The 23,306-nt window shown below is 35.7% G+C and overlaps 1 protein-coding gene across 1 annotated transcript in view; it reads right to left on the bottom strand.

The window, feature by feature from the left end:
• Nucleotides 1–23,306, bottom strand: part of TLK1 (tousled like kinase 1) — a 70,351-nt gene that overhangs the window by 13,265 nt on the left and 33,780 nt on the right. The window contains exons 4-13 of the mRNA XM_034065173.1: nucleotides 20,330–20,405; nucleotides 17,741–17,787; nucleotides 17,300–17,386; nucleotides 16,104–16,193; nucleotides 15,170–15,262; nucleotides 13,933–14,043; nucleotides 12,098–12,234; nucleotides 10,674–10,862; nucleotides 3,997–4,063; nucleotides 117–214 (exon numbers count right to left, since the gene is read on the bottom strand). Coding sequence (XP_033921064.1) covers nucleotides 117–214; nucleotides 3,997–4,063; nucleotides 10,674–10,862; nucleotides 12,098–12,234; nucleotides 13,933–14,043; nucleotides 15,170–15,262; nucleotides 16,104–16,193; nucleotides 17,300–17,386; nucleotides 17,741–17,787; nucleotides 20,330–20,405 — 995 coding nt within the window. The remainder of the gene's footprint in view (nucleotides 1–116; nucleotides 215–3,996; nucleotides 4,064–10,673; nucleotides 10,863–12,097; nucleotides 12,235–13,932; nucleotides 14,044–15,169; nucleotides 15,263–16,103; nucleotides 16,194–17,299; nucleotides 17,387–17,740; nucleotides 17,788–20,329; nucleotides 20,406–23,306) is intronic.

Genomic DNA, 23,306 nt, shown 5'->3' with positions numbered 1-23,306 from the left:
CCTAAAAGAGAACCAAAGAAAAAATCATATACAACCCTATCCTCTGTAGGTAAAATGTGATTCTGGAGCATTATTTCAAAAATAGACATTCAAAATTAAGACAGCAAGTTTCTTACTGTGAATTATCTTCATTATTTATTCTTTTCAGCTCTCTTATGTGAAGATTCCTAACTCTTTCCAAACGTTCAAGTTCTGCTTGTATTTCAGCTTCCTCCTGCAAATGAAAAGAAAGAAATATAAAAGCTCATTTACTCCCCATTTGAAAAGGATATTTTTACCCCTGCATCAATACTAGTGGTGATGGAGGAACATTACATTACAAAACCCTGCTGAACTAGAAGAAAGCACTGCTTTTCTCTTAAAGCCAGAAAAATTCAGAAAGATAAGGCAAAAGCCTGTTTCATGGAACCTTTCTGTCCATGAACCCACAGGTAACGGGATGTTCACCGTTTTGTTCTGCACTGTAGGGATGCTATCTGAAATGAGAGGCAGCTGGGTTTTGTATTTCAGCCAAGGAGAGAAATTATCTGGGAAGCGGTCTAAAATTGATGTACAAAGAAAAAACTGAGATATGTGCAGTTACAGATTTTGTACAAACTGATGAAGTAAGAAAAGACATTTGAAATATTCTGAAGCTGAAGTGCAAATGTAAAAAAAGGAATGAAACCATAAGTCATTACAGCAGAAACATTCTTAAGATGTTGATATAACACACCAAAAACAAGCTAATTTATGATTTTTCCATTCATATCTTATTAAGATTACAAATTCAGAATGTGTACTGCCTGAGATTTTGAGTGCAATTTCATAAGCAGCATGTCAGGTATGAGCACATTCCCTACTAATTTCAGCACTTAAAATTATCTCATGTTTATGCTACATATTAGAGAACACTGAAATAGTTGTTTATTCAGATTCTCTAAGAAAGTACAGAATTCATGATGCTTCATTTATGGAAAGCTATGTATCTATATTCAAAGTGGAAAATGTACATTCATTGAAAAACACTGAAGAAAGGGTTCTACTGATTTCAGAGTTAGTACTTCTAGCACTTGAAAGTTTGCATAGAGTGGAGACAAAAGCAGCCCATACCAGACAGTTAGTATTTATGGAATTATTCTAGCTGAAAAGGGAAAAAGAATGTCTGGCACCTGATATGTACTTTTTAGTAGCAGTGCCAGTGAAAGGAATGCCCCACATCATCTCCTGTTATTTTGGCACAGCTTCTTGCACAGCCAAACGGTGAACCAAAATGGCAAACTAATCCTTTTTTGTTTTTTTAAAGCCTCAAAAAAGATACATATTTAGCTTTTGAAAGAAGCTAGACTGGTTCTCCAATTTATATTGTGACTGCACAACCTGGTGGTACGGTAAAAGCAACAGGTCAGTAAGTCATAGCACAAACGGCTGGAGGCAGAAGTCATCAGAGGGGAGAGAAAATGCTGTAAAGCTGGTATTTTCAAACACTGTACATCTCAAAACTACATCCTAAACCAACTGTATTTATAAAATCTAAACCACGGATTAAATAACCGTATTTCCAATGAGTTGAGAAGTCTGGACCAGAGCATTCCAGTGGATATCCTGAATCCTTCCCCATAAGCTAAGGAAAAAAACTACTATCCCAAACCAAGACATTAGATGAATCTCTATTAAAAAAATGAAAAATAAATTCTTAGTAATTTAAAAGCTGGACTAAGTAACACTGATCTGCCAGTAGAGCTCTGTGGACCACTTATTTTTCCTAACACATAATGTCAAGCTTCTCCCCTCCCAGTTTGTAGAATGCAAAACTCTTTTTTTATTTTTATTTAAATTTATCCTCTTAAGAGCTCCCTGTTAAATACCCTGAAATGATATGCAGTTCCTCATAACCCAACAGTTTCCTTCTAAAGACTCCTAACCCTTCTCCCCCCACAAAAGGCCACACACTTATACACACACAATTGTCTATGTTCTTCCCAAAGGCTGACAAAAAAATCCATCAGTTATGCCTCTTTTGGGCTTTTTTGTTCATATATTATGCAATTCAGTGGTTCTCAAAATGTGGTTCATAGGCCAATGTTAGTCCAAAGAGAACTGGCTGGTTGCATTGTTTCCAGCTGTTATTTAGGACACTCAGGCTGTGAATACCTTTAAGCAAGAATGAACCAGCTTAGCTGCCTCAGGTCACTGCTATATAAAAGGAAGTGAGAAAACAAGAGCCTCTCTCCAGGACCAAAGCTGCTAGCTGGAAAAGAATTTCCTGGGGAGCAGAAGGAAAAGAAAACTGATGGTGGCAGCATGTACAGGGCACCAAAAATAAGAGCACCAGGAAAGCATCTGGAAAGTGAAAAGGAAGAGGAGCAGACAGCAAAACAGCATATGCAGAAGGAAAGAAGAAAAATAATGTAACCAGCAAAAAAAAGCACTAGGGAAGAAATATAGCCATGTAAAAAGAAGATCACAAAATTGTTTTTCTTAGTTAATGACAAAATCTGTACTGCACATAAGAATTAAAATGAAAATATTTTAATTATTATTTTCAGATATATTCAAGCATGATTTGCTAAGAAGTAACATTTGTTTCCTCTCTGCATTTAGTCAAGTTCCATCTACACAGAGAACCCAGCATTGATGCTCAAAGTGAAAAGAAAATTCAACAACTTTGTAACAGCTTCCTTCATACGCCACTTGAAATTTCCATTAGACTTCCAAAAAGTTAAAGTGTGGAAGAAAACCTACAGAACTTCCTGTGAAGCTGGTGCTATTTCTAAAGCATTAGCCATGAAGAACTATGTGGGCAGTCTACTTCACTAGTGCCAAAAACTGTATATGCAGACTCCCTACCACAGATTCATGTGTTTTCTTGTTATATTTTTCAAAAACAGCAGTGTTCCAAAGGGACCCAGTTCATTATAGTAGGATTTATAACAGGTGACTTATACAGGCCTGAAAAGACTCTTGCAGTATTTCAAGGGGAAAAACACTATGACCGTTTTTGACTGAACAACTCAAGAATTACTGCGCAACAGGTAAAGGTACTTTTCTTTCACACTTGAGATATTTCTGCCCGCTTCAACTGTCATTCCTTTTCACAGGTTATAACTCAAAAGCTTTCCTTGAAGTTTCTTAAGATCATAATTACTTCATTACATACATTTATTAGAATGATGGGCTTCAAGAAAAAAAAAATACTGGTTTGTTGTTGGCTTTTTTTTCCAAAAGTAAAAAACTGGGGTGAAATACCTGACTGCAAAAAATAATTTAAGATACAGAGAAAAGATTTTCCATAAAAGTAGGAAAATTGTATCTCTAACTAATCACAGATTCATAGACCAGTTAGGGTGGGAAAGGACCTCAAGATCATCTAGTTCCAACCCCCTTGCCATGGGCAGAAACACCTCACACTAAACCATATCACCCAAGGCTTCATCCAACCTGGTCTTGAACACTGCCAGGGATGGAGCATTCACAACCTCCCTGGGCAACCCATTCCAGTACCTCACCACCCTAACAGTAAAGAATTTTTTCCTTAGATCCAATCTAAACCTCTGCTGTTTAAGTTTCCCTTAAAAAACTGAAGTGAATGCTGCAGATGACCAAAACTTGACATTCATTTAGAAATGCAATGCTTTGTAAATTGGAGCTTTTTAAAGGTCAAAAACTAACACAAAAAGCCCATATATCAACTTGGCTAACTCTACTTCCTCTGTTCTGAAGCAAGAACAGCATTGCTGGCATCGTTGCTATTCCCACTGTTAGAAGGATTCAATGAATCAGTACAGTGTTGCACTGGATGGACTCACAAACAACTCCCTTGCACTCCCAGTGCTTATGGCAAGTTCCATAAAAAAACCTCTCCAAATGAAAGAGGAATTAAACCCATTATTAGGTATAAAATTGTACAGCACTTTTAGTGTTATGTTTTCTAATAAGTCAGCTCTCAACAAGCCCTCTCCTTTTTCTAACAGTAATAGCTTTTACGGTTTGAGGTATGGGAGACCACATACTTACCTTTTTGAGATGTCCTAATCGGAGCTTGAAAATTTCTTCCTGTTCATGATACTCTGCTAGAGTCAAACTGAAAAAACAAACCAAACATGTAATTAATCATTTAATATGATGACAAACAAAACAACAGCGTTCTTACATACTACAGTAAAAACACTATCTTACGTTAATTATTTACTACCACAATACTAGGAGTACATTTTTGAATCATCTGAGTATCTTGGTTTGTAATTTCAGGTTCAAAACATACTTGGAGAATGCCTCTGTCTCTGGTATTCTGGAATATTAACTGCCCCTCCCACTGCACCATTTCTGTTCTCTCTGATTGCCTCTTAGATTATCTGGATGCATACTGAATCATATCACCATCCCAGTATTTTAGCTGATGCTACTCCCCTGCTTAGTTCTCAAATCTTAATGAACCAAAGGATGGAGATCTAGAAACCAACTAGACGAGACTGATAACACTGGATTTCTGAGCTGTGATTTAAAGAACACACTGCAAACCCACACATTCCAAGTTCATCAACACTGCATTTTGCATGAGACTACAAATTCAGTTTGGAATCAGAATGCTACTCTTCTTGGTCTCTTTTTATCTTCCTTTGAAAAATGATTCCTGGCTACAATTAATTCAGCAGTGTCTGTAGACTTGCTAGAACACAAAGTTAGTTATCATCCAGAAGATCTAGACTGTTCATACGGATTAGTAACTAAGAAACCCAGGAGCTGTATACAGTGTCCACCTGACAAATGAACAAAATAGACAAGGGAGACAAACCACCAAAGAAAAGAAATCAAAGAGACTCCTAGTTCCAGAAAAGAAACCATATGTGTAGGATGAAGGGGTGCAAGGGATGGAGAAGAAGAAAGTGGTATGGCCTCTCTGAAAGTATTCATACAAATCCTTACTAACAAAATAAAACATTTTGTTGTTTTGCCTAGATCCATTATTTCTTGCATGATGCAGAACTAAAACTAATAGCATAATACATTTTCAGAGTGTTCATTTAGGGAGTCAAATTATCAACTGGAAGGTAAGTTACACAAAAAAAAGGTCCCTTAGTACCAGATTTTGGAACCAAATGTTTATACTCTTTTCCTGGTTTTAGATAGTTTACGCCACATCTTAAAAGAAGAGGCATTAAAGCAAGTAGGAAATGGGGTGTCTCAATACCTAGGAAAGCTGGCAATGCATTCCCTGTACAGTCCAAACAACAGCAAGAAACCCAAGAAAGCAATGTTGTAATTCCTGCTCTAAATACATCTGCTAGATCTATCGAAGAGAATATCAAGATCACACTAGGCAACACACAGCAACATCCCTGTCACTTTTTCAATACTTCTGCTCAAACAGTCAGCTACTCTAACATGGATTAAGTTCTCAATTAAAAGGCAAAGGATCAATGCCAGTATATGAGTTTGAATATTATTCTTTCCAGATTCTTGTCTGTGGTATAAATTACATGCTTCTGAATTTCCAGAAATGCAGATAGTAATGTTTGTTTTTCTTAGGAAGAAAAGTATTTAGGTGGCTTAGCAAAGCTGGACCACAAGTAAAAGACACTGAATACAAAGTTTATGATATGACCTTCTAGAACTTTCAATGAATACTGAGAGCCCTAAAACCAAGGCTCCCTTGAGAAACTAACGTAATAAAGAAGATGTGGTCCTTTTAATAAAACCTCAGTTATCTTCATAGAATCATGATGAAGTGCCTAGACAGCTTTAGCAAGTCCTGCCTTTCAAAAAGTTCTTAAATAGCCCCCTTGAGCACAGAGCACAACATAGAGGTCATATTGAAAACATTAAGATGCGAAGTCACTCTTTCCATGTTTCCATGCTATATCCCAATAAATGACTGTTTTCCATTTTCTATTTCCTTACAAATCTAACTCTATTAGAGGCACAGCATGATTCACAGCAATTTGAAACTGTTGTTACTGACCACCACACTTCGGAGAAGGCAAATAAAATGCTGAACTGCAGACACAGTCACTTTGGATTTTGTTTGTTTACTTATGAAAAACAAAACTTTATTCCCTCATATTCATAAACATTTACTCTTTTTAGGAGTTTACTGCTTTTTATCTATAAATATACTGTACTTCACATGTCTATTATTAAAACAGAACACAACAACCAGCACCAAAACAGCAACACTGTGCATGCTGTCTGTTTTCTGGCCAAGGGCCACCACCCCACCGCACAGGATGAACACATCCAGCCTAGAGACTGCTTACCATCAGCCCATCGCTTATCACCTGCACGTTCCTACACCTTTTGCAGAATCCTGGCAAGCTGGAGGCACCTTCTGAGAACAGAAGTCACCTACCAGATTTCCTCCACCCCCGAGACACACAAGTCTTGGATATAGAGGAAGAAAGGTTGAGGAGCACAGGTGAGGGACACTGAACAGAAACAGGCTGCTGCCAATGAACCAAGTGAACTTTAGCTGGATAGCCAGGCTTGAGTCTAACCTGAGGAGCACCAGGAAAGAAAGCCAGCTGTGAGCAGGTTGCATGAATTAATCCGGTAACAATCTGGTCCTGACCGTGATCTTTTTCTGCTGAAAATTACAGTGCAATAAATGTTGCATTTTAACTGTCTACAGCCAAACAAGCTATCATACACATGCAATGGATTCCTAAAATTCACTGAAAAGCACTGGACATACTCTGTGCATGTAGTGTAATTTTCCAGTGCCATCTAGGGCCACAGTGTGCCACCTCCACTTGTCATTGAAAGGCCAGCTTTCCTGGCCTGAAACTTCTTTTTTAATTAGCAAAAATAGGCCTTTCAGTTGTTTAACAATGTTAAAGCCAAATTGCAAAGGCCTTGACATATTATTCCTGGGTAGACATAACCAATCTTCTCTGCACTTCTTCCTTACATGTTCAGACAAAAACTTCTCTTCATCAGGGACTGCAGCAACAGGAAAAGGTGGAATGGGTTTAAATAGAGGAAGTTCAGGTTAGATACAAGGAGGAAGCTCTTTACTGTGAGGGTGATGAGGCACTGGAACAGGTTGCCCGAAGAACTGATAAATGCTCCATCCCTGGCAGTGCTGAAAGGCCAGACTGGACAGAGCCTTTGGCAAACACGGTCTAATGTGAGGCATCCCTACTCATGGCAGAGGGGTTGGAACTAGATGATCTTAAGGTCCTTTCCAACCCAAACCATTCTATGATTCTATGATCAAAACACTCGTACTACAGGGCACAGACAAAACAAAACAAACAACCCAACAAAACAGCCTTCAGCTCCTTGGTTTTCATGACAATCAAGCCTGGCACATTTACAACCATCTCTACTCCCTCCTTTTCTCAGTTGAAAAATCATCATGGATACACAAGCACAACAGAATACGGCCATGCCCCCAAACAACAATACGCACATCCAATGTAAGTTTTTTGCTACAATCTCTGAAGTGCCCCTTTCTTGGCCTCTTGGTCCAGCTTTATTCTCACTCAAGTTCCTCATATTTCTGCAAGGATGGGCTGACACTGACCAAGACAAAGCCTTCCATGAGGTCTTTTCACCCATTGTTTCCATGTTTGCCTTAGAAAGAGACTGCCTCAGGAAAGGAGCTCTTTGCTTGTCCTGTAAAGCCCAGACACATTGTTGGCACTTTAGCCTGAAAAAGTTTCTGAAAATATTTTTATTTGTTCCATACAGAACAGAATGCTCCCTCTAAATGATGCATTTGTTCAGCTACAGTAACAAACTCTGCCAGCTCCCTCTGCTCCCCTAATCCAAACTGCATGCAGGGACAAGGAAAGGATGCATGCAGACTCCGATAGAGGAACTGGGAAGTAGAGGTGACTGTGAAGTGAATACGAGTGACATGGCTGTAGCTGCATGGAAAGGCCTATACCCACCTAAACTAAATAAAACATTGCTCCTAGAAATAACCGTCTAGTGAAATAAGAGCTGCTTCCAAAAAGCAAGGACTAGCATTATAACCTCTCAAGTCTCCAAAGAGTTTGGAATAGAATTCCCAAACAGATTTTTCCAAGGCTAAGGCAGTAACCTCTACTTCAAATAAATGTGTAGGTCTGGGTTTTTTGTTTTATTTTGTGGGGGGTTTGTTTGGTTTTTTTCTGGGGGGAGGGGAGTTTGTTGTTTTTTTTTCTTTTCCTTTAAATATATTTCAATTTATTTATTTCATGTAAGACTAATAAAATTACTCTGCTCAGTAGAAAAGAGATCTCTCAAAACCAAAACTACTTTTTAGTTTTGGTTTGGGCCACAAAAAGGGAAAAAATGATGGAAAACCAGGACAATGTTTAGACTCATCTGTTGCATGTTACTTAAACACCAAACCCACCATTCACTCATAAGACACTGGCAGATGGCCACTTTTAGACTAATAACTTCAGTGAAAATAGTTTGCTTTTAAATTCCTACCAGAGACCATAATATACTCAGCAAAACTACAACAATGCTCTTATTAAGAATGCCTCAGGCAACACCTTCAATCCATTTCACCTGTTTTCAGAAAGGGCTTCAATAATATTGTTTGTTACAAAGCTACAGATCATTTTGTCTTGTCAATACCTGCAGCTGGAGACATTTTCTAAGACAAACAACACAGTAGCAGAGACACTTGTTGCTAACAACTGCTAGCAAGTTGTTTGTTTATTTCAAAAAGATCTGCCTAATCACTTGCATATACATTGTACTAATTTACTGCTGGTTTAGTTCATCAATCTCAAGCAGTTCTGCATTTCCCCATGCCTTATATAAACAGAACCTTTTCCATTTGGCTCTACTAATTAAGATGATTACTTTCAAAGTAACACAGAACGGTGATAAGCACAATGTAATAGGAGGGATGAAAAATTTACTCTAAAATGGAAGCACACAATTACTGTTTTACGAAAATGCACAAGATGAGTAATCACATACTACTATACAAAACTGTAATGAACCCTAAACACAAACATTTAAAAAACTCTTCCAAGTAAAGGCCTAAGAGCATGATGCACCTAAATGATTCTGTGATCTTAGACACATCAGAGACCTTCTCAAAGATCTGAAACAAAACGTATAAGCTTATCACTTAGGCAAGCAATCTCTATCTAGATTATATAATGTTCAAATTAGGAAGCTTAAAAGCAAAACAGTTTTGATTCAGTAACAGCCTACATTTATGCTAGCATTAGATACGAAAGGGCAATTCTGATAGATCTCATGGCAGCTCCATGAGCAGCGAGCATTCTCATGTGCCACTTAACATGGGACTGGTTAAGCCAAATTTTTTAGTCATTTGGAAATTATTTAAAACTGCCCAACACCAGAAAATATTCAGAGGTCTATTATCAGGAATTAATCTTGTCCTGCTTAACAATTAGAACATGTCTTCTGTATTTTTTCCCAAATGCATATTTTATCATCTCCTAAAGCAGCAATGAGATTATGGAAATTTAACATGAATGAAGACATGGCCAAAGGTATTTTTAACATGACAGCAATCTTTATCAAACTATTCAGAAGTACTAATGTAGGCACTAAGGACTACTAAAGAATCAATTTGAGCAATGACTCTTCTGCTCTCTACCAAAATACACAAGTAACACTAATCCGGATTTGCTTACATCGCTAGCCTTACTACAGTATTTTAGTAATATTTTTGTCACAGCCAATTTCACTATGAGAACTTTAAGAATGATGCATTATGCAAAACATATGCAGCTGTCCTCAAACTGATTGTTCAAATGTATTTATTTTGCAGATCTATCCAGAGTAATTTATTTACCCACCATCCCCAGAGGTATAAATTACTATCTCCACAAGTAAAAGGTGACAGATGACAGATGACTGTGTTCAACACATGTAACCTACTTCTGCAAAGTAACACACATTAATTTGTCAGTCTTTTTAACCCTAGTTATTTACTTTTTATTTAAGCTTACTAGGAACAGACACGCTATCAGCTGCAGCCTCTTAGCATCATGGACAATAACTAGTATCTCCAAGCAGCAACTTCTTAAAATACTCAAATTAAATGTCAAGAACACATCTGTCTACGCCTTGAATTATGCCATTTCTGTCTACAGGAAAAAAAAACCACTTGAAAAAATGGAGAATTCTTTGATAGCTCTCAATTTTTATGTTTAAATTGGAAAAAAAAATAAATAAATCAACATCGTCAATATGTGAGATGGGATCAGTAACTTCTGACAGTTGCTCTCAAGATCAACCATTCAGAAGGGGAAAAGAAAGTTCTTTTCCATTTGTTTGTAGACACATGTCTTCAAACACTGAAGGCTGAAAAAAGCTTTCATTGTCAGCTAAAGTCTCTTATATGAAAAATGAAATGATCTCTAACTAAATGAGAGGCTCCTAAACCAATGTGGATCAAAGAAAGTTCAATAGGTATCAATGCCACTGCAAGAGTAGGAAACCATAAGTATTCTTTCTAGATCAGAAAAGCAGAAGAAACATTGCATAAACACAGAATGGGCCTTTCTCTGATGACTTAACCAAAAATAAATTGGGTGATTGTATGACATCTTCATAGGCAGTGGTGCAAATTTCCCTAACATCAGCAAGTCCTCAGTGAGAATATAGCTGCTGAATATACTGAGTGTCTTTTTATGCTGTTATCTGAATAGAACTCACACAGACAATATCTGAGAATTTATGTAAAAGACTGATTGAAATGTTAAACTTACAGCTGTGGTAAATTGGGTCTAACAAAGGGATCGTTTTCTGCCCCATTCACAGCTTTATTTTTCCTCTGCTTGGGTTCAGAATTGGCAGATGGTGCCTGAGAATTATTTGTAGTTGGAGGCTTTCGCTTGGCCAGGAGCTTTCTTTGCCTTTCAATGTCTTCCCTTTGTTGATTCACCCATTCTTGCTGCCTGCAAACCCCAAAAAAAGCTTTATTAAAGCATTATTTATTTATATAAAGGTGCATCATTTTGCACCTTTTAAAGAACTACCTTTGTAACTGATAAACCATAAAGAAATTTATAGAACATTCACTGCACATGTGAAAATATTTCCAAGAAAAATAAACATCGATGCTCTTCACGCAGTAGAAAAATTTTGCTAAAGTTTTGGCACAATTTACTTTTGAAATGTGTTGTTAGTTTTTTTGTTGTTGTTGGGGGTTATTTTGTTTTTAAGTGTTACACATGATTTCTGTATTAGAGAAAACAAAAGTATCTGAGCTGGTAGATACCTCTTTTTATGCCATCAAAACAAATGTAACAGAACGTACTTGATTTTTAGGCCAAATACTTAATTTGATCTGATCAATCCCAAATAAATCATCATCTTGGTTGTATAGTAAAAAATTACAGCTCTTATGCAAAACAGGTATACAGGTAGTTTTTAAGACTCTTAAAAACAACAAAAAGCAGTGCCCTAGGCAACCATATAATGATAAGACTATGCAATGCCCTTCAAAAACTAAAATCTTGGTGTCTTAATTTTTATATTTTTATATACATCTATATGTACACACACATCTATATACATCTCCAAATACTGAATCAAACTTGTTACTGAAGAACACCTTTTGAGGCCTTGCTAAATTATTTCATCATATCCCAATGCTCTCCTAGAGCCCTTTTCCTTGGCTCCATCTCTGCTGAAATGCCTGTTGTATCAGCTCTTTTCCAGGTGGCTGCTCTTTCCCATACCTGAGGCTGCTAGATTTGTCACTCCTCCTTCATGGCACTGAGGAGCAGGATGCCTACAAAAGCTGCTAGTGATGGATGCACAGGCAACACCTATGTGACCAGTGAGAACTTCACAGACCTCATCTGCCCCAATGATCACCAGTTAGCTGCCTGAAAAAACACCAATTTAGTTTTACAGCTCTTTCTACCAGCTCAGCAGAATAATCATGTGCTGCGCATTTAGCACATTCATGCTTTTCTAAGGATAGTTAAAAATCAAGTGAAACAAAGCTGTCTTTCAAGGGAACCCAGCTTAGTACTCCCTAGTTCTGCACTGTATTCTGTCTGCAAAAGGCAAAGCAAAATACAACGTATGAAAAGCCGCTCCAATCCTAGAACCTTAGTAAAAAAAAATCCACTAGAGGGAACTAACAATTAGTGAGAATCTTAAGAACATAGCATGGACTAACTTCACAAGATTTTGAAATGCAAAGCCATCTGTCCACTGTTCAGTAAATGAAGCACCATGACGAACTGTTGTAAAATGCCCCAGGCGTAATCTGTCTTGCATGCTCTTCTCTCTGCTTGCCAGCTTTTCCTGTGTGCTCTAAGAAAACAACAAAAAGAAAATTCATATATGGTAATATAAAGTGTTCAAAAAGTCAGTAAAACACTTTTTCTTCTTTCCCTCAAGCAAGTCCCTAAGGGTGGGATAAAAGGAGAGTAGATAAAAATACCTTTTATTACTTTATTTAATTTATTCCCATTTCTGTAGAACTTCTACAGTTGGCAGAACTGGTACCAATAATGATTTGTGCACAAAAGAAATAATCCAAGTTTGACTCTGCTTTTCTGTAAAGTTCACTGTTCTTTATAATTAACAAAATGTTTTACTTGTAAGTACAGCAAAACAGCTAGAGCACCAGCACTGTACATTAAAATTATGTCTGTACTTGTCTATTATACTAATTGAGCCTGATTAGGTATCAGAAAGACTGCACCCGCTACGCTTAATCTGGAAAGTCCTTTGAGAGAGCATCTATGTTACCACCTGTACCAAACTGACTCAGTTCAGGACCATCTATGTAGAAACGCACTGCAGGTAGACTTAACCTGCAGTAACAGAAGCAGATGCCCTTTGCAGAACCAGTCACTACTACCACAAGCATTCTGGGGATGTAGTAAATAACTGAGTCTGCCTAGTCTGCTTCAGCACAAGAAGAGGGAGCACTAAGAGCACTGCTGATGGACAGAAGCTTCTTTAGCTGTTACAAACACTTGCTTCTTTCTAAATGTCTTTGGCCCAAAATTACACACACACACACACACAAAGAAAGGAAAAAATGAGAAGAAATTGAAGTGAGTGAGGATCTTCGTGCAGATTTCTGGACTGAAAAGGACACCTGTATGACCTTTCATGAAATATGGCCCTACTGCGATACCCTCAGTCTAAAGCTCCTCACCTACCATCATGCTGATCAGATCTGACGCTTCTTTTCCTTACACTCCCCTCATACTGGAACTTAAAAAAGACTGAAACAATTTATTTATGGCCTACTAGTGAAGAAATTCTCCCTGTTCCTCCAGCAGACCAGTTTGTGCCCTTGTATCTGACAACAGTATTTAGCAGTTAGTGTTAGGGAAGAGACCTGGCTGCTTACATTAAACTTTTCTGTATCCTATTTTTAATAAACTGATTTTTCTTTCACTTTTTGTTATTTTTTTATTTTATTTTGAAGAAAAGGGAATGAAACATCCTTACCTTCTAAGAAATCAGTGCTGGCTTAAATATAACTGGCATTAGACTCGAAATAAACATTTATTTCACAGGAGTATGAATGTAAATGGTCACCTTCATTTCCTTGTTTTCATTAATTCAGAGTAACATAGTATCTACTCATTGTATGTGAAAAATTCTCAGCCACTTAAGTGTCTCTCAAAGAGATTTTATGTGTCTCTTCTCTACAACAAATTATGTTCAGATTTTTTTTCATCCACTGTAATCTTATTCTGACAGGTTGTTCAGATAATTTGCCACATGCTAAATTCTTTTACTTTTTGCTTTCTTAGATCTGAATTACTTGGGGAAAACCTTCCTTAAATTAAAAGAGGCACATTCTCCACGACCTGAAAAAGGCTCAATATTTTATTCTGCTTATTTAGGATTATAAAAACACTTACTGCCAGATAGAGACCATGCAGACAAAGTTTCAGAATCAGAGACTAATGTGAAGAAGAGAAAATGAAGGAATCATAATGGAGTGCTTCAGTTTTTAATCAAAGATTTTAAAAGCAGTAAACTTACCTTTTCAATAAGAAGCTTCTTGCTCATTGAAATGCATTTGTTTAATCTTTCTTTATATTTTTCAAGTAGTTTTTGTTGTTCATCTATTTGTCTTCTAAGATCACAGTTAGCCTAACAAATACATAAAAAACATAAAAAGATATATGGAAAAACTATTTTTTTAAAATCAGCTGTCATAGAAAATAAATGTATTTATCTTCATATGACTGAAGGAACATGCATAAGCATAATATATATAAAATCAATATATATGCAAAAATCTCATTTCACAGATCTATCCCAACTTGTAGAAGGATGCCTCGCTTCCTTTTTTATTTCCTTTACACTGAGCTGCAGTCTCTATCACAGAGCATTCAACATATAGATAATATGTAAAAGCATAGTACTGATCACATTTCTAGTCCTCCACTGTTAAACTGAAAGTATAATTTTAGCTCTGAATCCTTTACATCTGACTGCTGAAGTCATGTGAAATCCTAACTTTTAAAAAGGAAACAAGAAGTTCACAATGATGAAAGTTTCAATTATCTGAGTAGGAAGTTTAACAAGTTCCCTATGTTCCAATTATATTTAAATTATTACCTTAAAAAGCACAGCAATATTTTTTTGTTTACATCTAACTGATTTTTTTTAAGGTTAGGCTTGTGTATCCATACAGTTGAACATGTGCTAGAAAAACCTACATGAACAGGTTAGTATGTGTGTACTTGTTTACTCATTAGCACTAAATAGACTACAAGTTGTGAATAGTGTTTTTTATTTCATATTTCTGTGTATCACCTCTCTAACACTTCTTTCAAGAGCACAAGCATTGATTTTTTTTTCTGTCCCACTGATGACTGCTATTCACAATTAGGACAACAAAAACACCACCTGTTTTGTGAAATTATATTACGAACTTAAGGAATTAATCAACTGCCTGCAAAATGGCAGCAGTTTTCTTCGTACCTTCAGAATGTCTGTAAAAATATTTAATCATTAACAAGCTGTAGCACAGAAGCATTAAAAAAAAAGCCCTTATGCATTTTATTTTACAGACTTCTTGGATTTTCAAGGAAAAAAAAAACCCAACCAAAACCAAACCCCAATCCAAAATTAAAAACTCATTCCACCTTTTAATTTAGGTAACTCAAGGGTACTTTTTAAATCCAAGGTTATTCAAACATTTAAAACATTTGCCTCACATTGACTATCTGTTGTTCTGAATAAGTATCTTTATCCCATGTCTAACACTTACCCTGAGTAAGTCATCTATACGACCTTCTTTCTTTTCCAAGTCTTGATTTTTATTACTTTCTAGTGCAGCTAATTTCAGCATTGTGAGATCAGTCTAAAAAGAACATTTTGAAATATTTATCCTTTCCTTTAACAATTACAGCATTATTTTTCTCATGTTTGTTATGCAGAGAAATAAACTGCTTTAAAACATTCAACAAGACCAGCACATCTTATTTTCATGTGTTTTGAAAGTGACATAGATGGCTCTTAATCAAAACTGCTTTCCCTCTTCATGAGTATGAGTGTGAACTGTCGCGACAAACCACTAACACTGTTAAAAGATGTCACCACTAATGGAAAAGTTATTGTTCACAAAAAAGCATATAAAACAGGGCACAAATGTAAATGTCAGCTAATTGCTTTAAATTCTTTCTATTTGGTCAACATGTGAAGTAGACTTCTCTGACTAACTTGTGAAAGATAGACCAGATCCTGTCATAAATGACAGAGAGGATAAAACAGTTGCTTTTGGCTTTTAAAACTCATGACAGAAATATATCTTGATCATTCTGATCAGCAACTCATTTTTCTTCTTCAATGTCATATCTTAAATGCAATACGACAACTGCAGCTGTCACTTCAAATACTGCCTGAAAGAGCAGCCTCTACTTCTAACATCACACAACGCTTGAGTAAAAGCCTACCAATGACATGGTCATCTAAATACTCGTGGAGTGTAACACTGGCAGCAGAGCAAGTGCAGAATACAAAACTAATCAGAGAGATTTAAACTATGAGCTGCTGAACTTAACAGAGAAATGCTTTGGTGGACTGTAAAAAGCAAAGCTTTTGAAAGCCTTTAAGAGTTCAGAAGAAGTTGACAAAGAAACGTATCTATCAGTTTTTTCCACAGTTTCAAGTGATACAGGACAGCTCTACTCAAAAATAGTTACCTGAGTAATTTTAAAAGATAACTGCTTTGGTTGTGTGACAGGGTGGTCCCCAAAAGCTAATGAAGTAGGAGAAGGACTATTCTGTCGAACCTGGAATATATGAAAACAAAGTATTTTAGATACAATTGTAATAATTATGAACACAGCCTTGTTTAAAACTTGTGGAAGGAAAATCAGAATAAAGAAATAAGGTATCCTTATTAAAGAAAATACTACGTGGAGTACTGCACTGACAGCTATCACTATGCTGTAAAACATCACTTGTAGTTTAGATAAAAAGGATGCAATATATTCTCTGAGAAAACTAAGTTTTGTCACTTTTGGGAAACAGATTGAACCATTTAAGATAATACAAGACTAACATAAGGTGATGTCAGACTTACACAGACTTATTTTTCTGATTCTAAGCTTTCACAACCCAAAAATAATGCGAGTTATTTTTGGAGTGGGTATTTTCCATGGGAGAACCACAAAGGGGAAGCTAGTGTTGATCAGAACACAAACCCTGTTAGTGAAACTTTCCAAAATCCACCAGTTTGTATTAACAGGACCGTCATCATGCCAAATTCTACATTCTGTATTATACTCCATACTCCTAGCAAGAATAAGAGGATGCCTTAAGCTGAAAGTATATGGAACAAAAGCTGAGGTCTACCAGCAGAGAAAACAAATCCCTTCTGTAACTGGCAGAATCTGTCTGGCAATCTAGAATCACATGTGGATATGCATAACACTGCAATTGTGCATATGAGGAGGAAAACAATTAATTAGCATGAAAAGCAAAGAGAAATTTAAAAGGATACACACAAATCAGGTGCCAATTACTAAAAAACTTACAATTTATCAAAAGCTGAGCTTTTAAAGTCCCAAGTTAGGGGTTCAGTTTCTTCATAAGTAACAAAAATCCTCCCCTTTGTATGAAGTTTCTAAATAGGTGCCATTACAGCAATTTAATATTTATTCAACATTTTATATAATAACTTTGAATTTTAAAATGATGTTTTATAAGAAAAGTCTTAGCATTAACAGAAAATTTAAATTTTAATATTTAATTTGATCCTTTTTTCCCCCTGTTGAAATAATGAACATCTTCCCAGGATACTTTCAAAACTCTTCCCTTAAATATAATTATTTTCAATTATGCTTCTTTTAGACTATGAAAGTTTCTCCAGCAGTTATGAAGTTCACAAACTTACAGAAGAAGGAGCGGAATGTGAATTCTGAGGAGATCGGATTGCAGGAGGTACGCCTCGCACTGGACTAGAGCCATTTCCACCTTGGTACTGTAGAGAAGATGGAACCCTCCAATTAGTCAATCTTATTATCAAAATACATTAAACATCTACTGAATGATACAGCTCATGCGTATACAAGATTTGTAAATCAGATTGTACTACTTTTAGTAGTGTAGTATCTGGCTATTTAAAGAAAAGTGTGAAAGAAAATGTTTTTGTATTTTAGCTCAGGCTGCACCAAGAGACAGTGCATCTCTAATGTTTAATACTCACAAACATGCATGAAGAAAGCATTCTCTCAAGAGGCCTGTCCATTACAAACAAAAATCCTTTTAACATAAAAAAGTGCTAAACATACATTTTAAAGCTCAAGTAAGTTTTACAAACACACAAAAGCCTTACCTCAAAGTAGTCGCTAATCTTGTGACCACGTCCCCCAATATTCTTTCCTGAAAAATACATATTAATGCATGTTAGAATTGATTAAATAAATTACTTATAGATGCGTCTTACATTTGTACCTATATAGTAATTATAGCAAGTCTTACTACTTGTTAATTGGTTTTCTTTGATGTGCTACTATTTGATCTCCTTATGTAGATAATTAAGGGATTTGCCACAAAGATATTTGCATATTCCATTCATTGAGAAATCAGAAATTAAGTCACACTTCAATTCCTAAACCAAATTAGCACAGATTTAGCAGTAAGCTTAGACCTCTTCTAGATAACAGGAAACTCATCTCTCATCCTACAGATCAAACCTTTAGCTTCAACTCCTTCCCCTTTTTAAGCACTATCTCAAAGTTCATTAACTTTCAAAATACCAAATTATCCAAGTTTACTAACATTGTATGATCCAGGTGAGTCACTGTGCCCAAAGTCCAGCTCAAGTCCCACTAACAGTGAGGGCATGGAGGATGACAAGTATTTACATCCTCCCCAACCTGATCATGAATTGATTAACTCTCAGGGTTAACTTGGGAGATAAATGGAGCAAATGAGAGAGTAAGATTTCTTTTATCTTAATCAGTATTGAGACTTAAGGAGAATCAATGGGACTCAATCTTTTTCCAATGCGAGGACCTGACCTATATGTGGCATTCCAGAGACTGCACCAATGCTTTTACCCACTGCCATAAATGCTTTCATTTATTTGGCCCTAAGATGACTGATAAATCTTAAGGCTGTATTTGTCTCTTGTATAGGTCAGACTGCTTATTAGGTGATAACAGACTACTGTTCAAAGCTTTTTCCTTTATAGAAAAAAACTGTTCTGATTAATTAAATCATTAGACATAGCTCAAAAAAAGTAATTTTGGACTATTTAGTAAAGTTTTCAAAACACTTCTGTTGTTTCAGCTCTCAAGAATTCTTTCTAGTTCAGTATGCTGGCACTGCTGCTAACTTCGTGTCACTAAGAAATATAAAGAAACAAATATTTGGCAGCCCATTTTGTGTCAAGACTTTTAACAGAAATATTTAGGTAAATGCAAACACCTAGAACAGCACACACCTGACTCCTCTAGTAGTTGCCCAGTTAGTGTTCATATTGCTGCTAGTGCCGTTTAGCCAGTTCTTTACCTACCCTGTAATTCTGCATTTCTGTCTTCACACTTAATACTTGTGTATCACTTTATCAAATTAAAATTTGCTTTCACACAAATAAATGAAGACTGCATTCCCTTTTAGTATAGAAAAATGTATTCTATATCATGTTACAGAACTCCACACTGAAGAAATATATAAAAATATTTTGGCACAGCCAATTATGAATAGTTTTACACTGATTTATCCCACTTCCCAATCACCTCTGTGTTGCAAATGATACTTTTTGTCAACATTTTTGGCTTATTTTGTATATCACAAAGTCAAAATCCTAGGTATGCAATATAAAAGAGAGAGATCTCTTGAAAAAAAGGACAATAGTGATATTTGCTGTGCTTCCACTGTACTGTAGGTACCACTCCAATGTGCTTCAGTTTCCTAGGCTAGCTCCTTGAGAATACTGCTATGCAGATTATTCAGTTTCACTGTGGCTGACAGTAAAATAGCAATTATAAGACATTATTGTAATGTTGTCTATGACAAAACGTTCTTAAAATTTCTATCATCTCTTATTTCAACTTTCATTGGGAGCAGGAAGGATAAGCTTCTAGAACAACAGAAGTAGGAAATTTCATTCAAGTTCTTCAAACAAAGCAGGTCTCTGAAGCAACACTTACAAAGAAATTAATTTTAGTCAAACTACATAATTCTTCTACTAATAGCATGTCGCATCATGAAGACTTCCAGATATGGAGCCCATTGATACATATCTGAAGTGACATTTCCTAGCTCAGTTAGAAACCAAAAGGAGGGAATACAAGATGTTATCAAAACTATTTCCTCTCCTCTTTTGATGAATTCTTTCTTTTGAGGTTAAATTTACACCATTCCTTACCCAAAAGTCATATCAAAGAGAGGATTAACAAAAACTATGCTTTGTAAATAGGAACTCAGAAATCAATCTCATCCTGATATCCCCAACCCTTTAGACAACTACCCTGTACAATAATCCATAGAAAAGAAAATATAAGATTAGATTTTTAAATATACCTGAAAAACAAGCAGTTATTATAATCCACAATTCCCTTTCCCCCTTACCTCACCTACTGAAAAGAAATACAAACCACAAAGGTATTTTGGATGAGAAGAGCTGCTACAGTTCTTAAAAGGTGTATTGAGTTGTATCGTAGCTGCAATTTGCACACGCAGTAGTGCACAATTCTTATAGGTAATCATCAATCCAGTTCAGGGTTTACTTACCCATGCCTTCCAGTGACAAATGAGGGCAGAGGGGAGAGGATACGTAATTTAACTTCCAAAACTCAACACCTGTCTTATGCATGCAAAAATACAGATCTTTTAAGGCTAACAGCAAAAACTTTGTGCATTATAATTTGACTAAATACATGTAGTAACTATTTAATTAATTTAGATTTTAGTTTACCTTGGCTGCTTTCACTCTGAGTGTCTGCTTTTCTTTTTCTTCCTCTGGAAGGTTCTGACTGTTTCTTCTCCGGAGTCTACAAGCAACAAAAAGAACATGATCCAATAGCAGCTCTATTTATTTATTTTATTGCTGTATTATTGTGATATAAATGTAAATCCTCATTCATAAAACATGATTTCACAATTCAGCAGGGATGTAATTTCAGATCATAGTTGAAGCAGATAATATGATCCTTGGTCAATCAGATAAATACAAGCTAGAAAAGATATTTAAGGAAGTGAGAAATAATTCTTAAATAATTTCCCAGAGGCAATTCTACATATTAATTGTTAAGCAATTATAGCTTTTCATCCATTCTGGGGTTTATGAACACCCAATTTGGTTTCACCATGGCTACATTTTAGTAATATCTTTGTATCTTTGTTTCTGGGTGTTTTAAGCTCAATACTTGGGGAAATAAACTGATTCATAATAGTGGTGTTTTCTACACTTTGTCATGCTGTAAAAACAAAGTTCTAGTGCTTCGACAGGAAGCCAATAATGTTACGCATTTTCAGAAGTGCAGGAGTCATGTCCAAACTAAAATAAACTGTAGATTTCTAGAATCTATTTGGGATTTTTTTTTCTTTTAAAAAAAAAAGAGCAATTTCTCAGAATTTGAGTATCCACTTGGAAAGCATCGCCATCCCCACCCCCTTATATTTGTATCTCAAGAAGGTCAAAAAAAAAGCATCAGTGATAAGTGAAAAAAATCCAGACCTGTTAAATTTTTAATCCAGACATATTATATATAATTGCCTAGAAACTACAGTCAGCATGTACAACACAGATAACAAGAAAGGTCTGTGATCAGAAGCATCTCTGAATTATATTTGCTCTCCCTTGATCTGAGGATTCAAACCACTTAGTCTCCCCAGTGTAAGTTAAATTCTACAAGCTGCTTTGGTTCAAGGAAAAGATACTGCAGCTGTGTGTGTATTCAGCCTCTAAGCAGTCTTGTAACAGAAACTGGTGAAAGCACAGAAGCCATTACATGTACTCAGCTCTACAATCAGGAAATCAACGATCCCTAATATTTTTTACTAAATTTGAAATCAGTGATAAGATGCTTAACTTTTTGATATAATTTTATTATTTCACTATATTTGTCACTTTGCACTCCAAGTACCCTTTCTCAACACGGCAAATGATACCAAAATTCAAATTTCAACCCATCCCTAACAGCATTTCAAGTTATGTTTCAGTTTCCAAATCTTCGTGTGGATACTTTCAAATATAATTTTACTACTAATATCCTAGAATATTTATTTTGGCAAAGAACTACTTTAAGTTACCAGTAATCCACAGAAAATTGTCAGTCTATAACAGAACAGTCAGGACAGAAAGGTCTTTCTTACTTATACCATGCATTTTTTTAAAAAGTTTTAGCTCTGTGGATAGCTCCATAAAAATACCTTTGGAAGTTTCACAATTGTAGCTGTTGCATTTCAGGCTACAACTGAAATTCAAATTGAATATATTTTATCTTAAATAAACTCTTCCAACCAAAATCTGCATCTTTTATAGTTTGCTTTTTACATTAGCAAACTGTACAACACAGACTTATGGAAATAACCTTATCCTCAGACTGCGTAATTCTAAAAGCAGAATGCATAGCTTAGAAATGTTACTGTAATTACTTGCAATTACTGCCAGGTAAACAGGTGACATTAAGCTATCTTTCCACAAAAAGAAATTGAAACTATCTAACCTAACATTTTCATGGTATTTTGTTTTCCAGCTTTCAATTCTGCTGTTATCATTCTAATGTAGTCAGTTTTGCCTACTATACCAAGCAAAAAAACTGTTTAAAAGCCAATTAATGACTAAACATTTAAGATTTCCCTCACCAAAAATAGTTTTGGACTGCAGTTATTGATGTCTTGTATTTAAAAAAAGATATTTAAAAGGTTAATAGTTTTAAAACTGAAGCTCAAGTAACTCGTAAGTGTCTATCTCCTTAAGCTCTTCTGATTTCTTTCAGTGTTTAATTTAACCTTCCAAACTAAAAAGTATTATAACACTAATCAGGTTAGTAATGAGGTTATCCAACAAGGTCACATTCACCTTTTCCAATTAAAAAATTCACATGGTAATGTACAGCTTACATCACTAGAATATGTTCTCCAAAATCTGTTCTAATGAATGAAATCATATGAATTACAAGAAACTGAAGACTAATGGGGCTGAAGAGTATCCTGAAAAATGAAGACTGAAGCTGCTTTCAGTTACTTCAGAATGATTTACATATAGCCAAGATTTAGATTAAAACAGCACTACTTCACAAGCAAGACCATTAGTTTTGAAATTATCCAAAATTAGACTGCAAAGCTACATTAGTTACTCACACCTTGGCCCATTACCACAGCCTTATAGATCATGGTCTTGATCCTAGGTTACCTTTCAATTTTAATGCGCTTCCCCTGAGTCCTCTCTTCGCATTTACAGTTTTAAATCTTGGCTTTCCACATTCTCTTTTATAAAATAAAAATTTCTAAGAACCAATTCTCAAATACTTAATCCTCTTAAGAAAAAAAAAACAACAAAACTACCAAACCCACCTACGATAAGTATTTTTATGTAGTTACATATTTTCCACCATTATTGTAGAACTGGTAACAACATAACTCAGGAATTTAATTTTGTGGAGGAAAAAATAAATTAATGTATAATAAAATACATTGGTTTTCCTCTTAAAACTTAAGTCTCTAGTATGATTGTTATTATTTTGTTGTTAGCATTTTTTGTATGCATAATGAATGAGCTGACAGTTTTCCACAATTATTTTCTTGTAAATCCTACCCCCCCAGCTTCACAACTACAGCAAATAAATACAGCAGCACTGTTTTCCTCTGCAATGCATTATAAATACCAATTAGATCAAACCTTCAGTTACTTCTGAAATTATATTTATGAGCGTTCTGCATTATTGGGA

The sequence above is a fragment of the Melopsittacus undulatus genome, chromosome 8, assembly GCF_012275295.1.
Source record: "Melopsittacus undulatus isolate bMelUnd1 chromosome 8, bMelUnd1.mat.Z, whole genome shotgun sequence".
Classification (NCBI taxonomy): domain Eukaryota; kingdom Metazoa; phylum Chordata; class Aves; order Psittaciformes; family Psittaculidae; genus Melopsittacus; species Melopsittacus undulatus.
The sequence above is the reverse complement of the archived record's forward strand: the minus strand, read 5'-3'. Positions and strand labels throughout refer to the sequence as shown.